Here is a 4,059-nt window from a genome sequence, read left to right on the forward strand (position 1 = left end):
AAGAGTGTGTAATATGTCTTATTCTTAAGGTAGTATATAAGAACCAAATAATGGTCTAGTATCTGTTGCTATGGCAATACACAACCCTGTAAGAAAAAAGGCCTTTGTCCCTTGTACTGTGTCCAGTTCTGGACTCCTCAGTACAAGAAAGACATGGAGCTCCTGGAGTGGTTCCAGCAGAGGGCGACAAAGATGATTAGGGGACCAGAGCATCTCTCATGAGGAAAGGCTGAGAGTTGGGCCTGTTCAGCCTTGAGAAGAGACAACTGAGAGGGAACCTCATCAATGTATCTGAAAGGAGAGTGTGTAGAGGGTGAAGCCAGGCTCTTCTTGGTGGTGCCAAGCAATAGGACAAGAGGCAACGGGCAGAAACTGATGCACAGAAAGTTCTACCTGAACATGAGGAAGAACTTCTTTACTGTGTGGGTGATCAAGCACTGTAAGAGATTGCCCAGAGAGGTTGTGGATTCTCCCTCACTGGACATATTCAAGAACCATCTGGACACAATCCTGTGCCATGTCCTCTAGAATGACCCTGCTTGAGCAGGGAGGTTGGACCAGATGACCCACTGTGGTCCCTTCCAACCTGACCCATTCTGTGATTCTGTGATTCTTCAAGACTTCAGTGTCTTCACTTCCTGGACAACTTTAACAGTAGAAGGTCCAAACTGTCAGGAAACAAACCCATTTCTAGAATTTCCAATCTGACTAGTAAGTACAAGTCAAAGCTGATACCTGGAAAATACACTGCTTTGAATTCTCACCCTAACAAAGTCTATTTTTAATCTGCTAGAAAGAGACAGCACATTCTTTAGATGGGGGATCAGCACATAGAGGATGAGATTCTACTTGGGACATCTTAAGTTCTGTGTTATGTAAAAGCATACTATGTGCAGTAATAATGCAGGTGTGAAATTCTGTAGCCCTACAAGTAGTGGAATTGAATATTAGTAGTACTGTATGTGATGATTTGTGAGTTTCTCTGGTCAGCAGTGTAATTAGTGCCATAGAATTTTAACAGAAACAAGGATTAAAACCAACTTGGACTAGTCTGTACCAAAGTACATATGGAAATATATGTAACATGCAAAAATTATATTCAGGTGCAACCAAAAATGGAATCTTCTTCCGGATTTATTGTATTTGGCCTTCTGCATTTTACTGTCTCCGATAACAAACTTGAGCAGTCTTTTTAAGAATAGCATGCCAGTGGAGTGCTTCTTGCTTTTGTAACCACCTTGCAAAAAAAGTGGACTTCAGATCAATTTTTCAGGGACCTTTGGTTATAATTTAGCATCTTTTTGTCATACATAATTTTAATCTTTGAATATCAAGTTATGAATTAATAACATTGTTCAGGTATTTCTTCCCAATTTAAGTCGATAAAGATTTTTTAGAAATGTACATGATGCTACTTACCCTAATTTTGGAATGTCTGTTAACTTCTCTGTCTCACAGTCTATGGTGAAAGACAAAAAAAAGGAAAGAAAGCCTTCATCAGATGAGGAGACTGAGAGTGACAGTAACAGTGGTAGTGAGAGCGAAAGCGAAGAGGAAGCTTCTAAGCCTCGGAGGTTACGGAAACGAATAGACTCTGATTCAGATTCTGATGAAGAAAATGATATAAATGCTGTGATGAAATGTTTACCAGAAAATTCAGCTCCTTTAATTGAATTTGCAAATGTCTCCCAAGGCATATTACTACTTTTGATGCTGAAACAGCATTTAAAGAACCTCTGTGGATTCTCTGATAGGTAAGGATATTTACATAATAGGCCATCTTCTTATCTAGTGAGTTCTTTGTAGGGATTAAGTTTGGAAGTTGGGGTTTGTTTTTTCTAGTTGATTGTTAATAATCGTTTTGGCAATAGATTTCTATATGAGAAAAACATAAATATAATAGGTTGAATGCAATGAAACTTTGGCTTAGAAAAAGCAATTATTTCCATTCTTGCCAGGATGTCTATTGTATACAGAATGGTTAAAATATAACTACTTATACTAAAGAATTTTAAAGCTTTTCCTTGAAATTGCTTTGGATTTTCCTTAAAAGGTCTTCCCTTTTGTTTTCTTTAAACAGTAAAATTCAGAAATATTCTCCATCTGAATCTGCAAAAGTTTATGATAAAGCTATAAACAGGAAGACAGGAGTGTATTTCCATCCAAAACAAACTCTGGATTTTCTGCGGAGTGATATGGCTAATTCCAAGATCACTGAAGAAGTGAAGAGGAGTATAGTAAAACAGTACTTAGATGTAAGTAAACTTTCTTTGCAGAAAATCTGAAATCTTTTCAAACTAGGTAACACAGCATAAACTTGAAAGTAGATGCTGATGTATTGGATGAACATTTCAAAATGTTATGTTTCTGGCAATACTGATAACTCACAATTTCCTTTCAGGATGTTTAGCAGGATTATCATTCAAAGTATTCTAATAAATTTAAACACGATAAAAATTAATTTCAACTAAAGGATATTAATCTTTGCAGAGTGTTTACTAATTTCTGGTATCCATCTTGTATACCTCTACCATATAACTTGTTCACTTTATCCCTGACTGTTTCCATCATAGGAACAGAGACTAAACCTAGTGTATTTACCCTTTTTTTATTTTCCCAATTCTTTAAAATATTTACTAGAGAAAGCTTGTAACTTTGGAAACACGGGAAGAAAGCTTTTACATGTGTACTAGAAAATGAAAGTAAAATGTTGATAGAACAAAACACAAGCTGTTGAAGTTGTCTGCCATTTGTTTTACACTGTTTCTTTACCTTTTCATTCAGTTTTTATTTTATGCAGTGTGATATTACTGTCAATTTTTAAAGTTTGAATGGAGACCAATCTGGGTTTTTTTGGGTTTATTTAATAGTTCAAGCTCCTTATGGAACATTTGGATCCTGATGAAGAGGAAGAAGATGGAGAGGTGTCAGCTAGCACAAATGCTCGGAACAAAGCAATTACATCACTTCTTGGAGGAGGCAGCCCTAAAAACAATGCAGCTGACACAGAGGATGATGAAAGTGATGGGGAAGATAGAGGAGGAGGCACTTCAGGGGTGAGGCGGAGGAGGAGTCAACGTATTTCGCAGCGTATTGCGTAAAATTATTTTTGTGTGTTTATAAATGTCAGTCTATTAAATGTACACCAAGTAATGTAATCCACCTGAAAGAAAGCATTTTGTAGATAGAGATTCTCTACTTAAACATTTATACAAGTTTTGTAGAAAGTTTAACAGAAAAGACAATAAAAAAACAAACTAGAAAATGAGATTTATCCCATATAAAAATTTATTAATTTTCCTTTGGAATGTACTGTGTGTTATCCTTTTTATTGTTGCCAAGTTTTTATGTAGCTTTATGATTCATGTGTATATATAATTTTATATATCAATAAGAGATAAAGACACGGGTAAAAATTAAGAGTATGTGGTTTTACAAGGATATGTTAACCCCTTGGCGCTGGCGGTCGCGGTGCGTCTCATTGCCGGCAATGGAATGTGTGCCGGGAAATCCCAACTCCCGGCGTCAAGGGATTAAAAGCAATAAAAGCAATAATTTCACTAAAGTTCTTTTGTGTAACACTTGGTCTTTTTTCCCCCCCAATGTTTTAGTCATTGAGAAGGTCAAAACGAAATTCAGACTCTACAGAGTTGGCAGCACAGATGAATGAAAGTGTTGATGTCATGGATGTCATCGCTATTTGCTGTCCAAAGTACAAAGACCGACCACAAATTGCAAGAGTAGTACAGAAAACCAGCAATGGCTTCAGTGTTCAGTGGATGGCAGGCTCCTACAGTGGCTCCTGGACTGAGGCTAAGCGCCGTGATGGCCGCAAACTGGTGCCTTGGGTAGACACTATTAAAGAGTCAGACATTATTTACAAAAAAATTGCTCTAACAAGTGCTAATAAGCTGACTAATAAAGTTGTGCAGACTTTACGATCGCTGTATGCCGCCAAGGATGGAACTTCCTGCTAATGAATTTGTACATGCAGCCAAATTTTAAAGGAATTGAAATAACAGAAAAAAAAAACTTGAGATATCAACTTTCTGGCAAAAA

The 4,059-nt window shown here is 36.9% G+C and overlaps 1 protein-coding gene across 1 annotated transcript in view; it reads left to right on the top strand.

The window, feature by feature from the left end:
* LOC103801380 (nipped-B-like protein) overlaps window positions 1-4,059 on the top strand; it is a gene marked incomplete at its 5' end in the record, with an annotated part of 5,197 nt that extends 1,138 nt beyond the window's left edge. The window contains 4 exons of the mRNA XM_009073793.1: window positions 1,459-1,754; window positions 2,081-2,255; window positions 2,871-3,056; window positions 3,612-4,059. Coding sequence (XP_009072041.1) covers window positions 1,459-1,754; window positions 2,081-2,255; window positions 2,871-3,056; window positions 3,612-3,977 — 1,023 coding nt within the window. The remainder of the gene's footprint in view (window positions 1-1,458; window positions 1,755-2,080; window positions 2,256-2,870; window positions 3,057-3,611) is intronic.

Source organism: Acanthisitta chloris, unplaced genomic scaffold, assembly GCF_000695815.1.
Source record: "Acanthisitta chloris isolate BGI_N310 unplaced genomic scaffold, ASM69581v1 scaffold2844, whole genome shotgun sequence".
NCBI lineage: Eukaryota > Metazoa > Chordata > Aves > Passeriformes > Acanthisittidae > Acanthisitta > Acanthisitta chloris.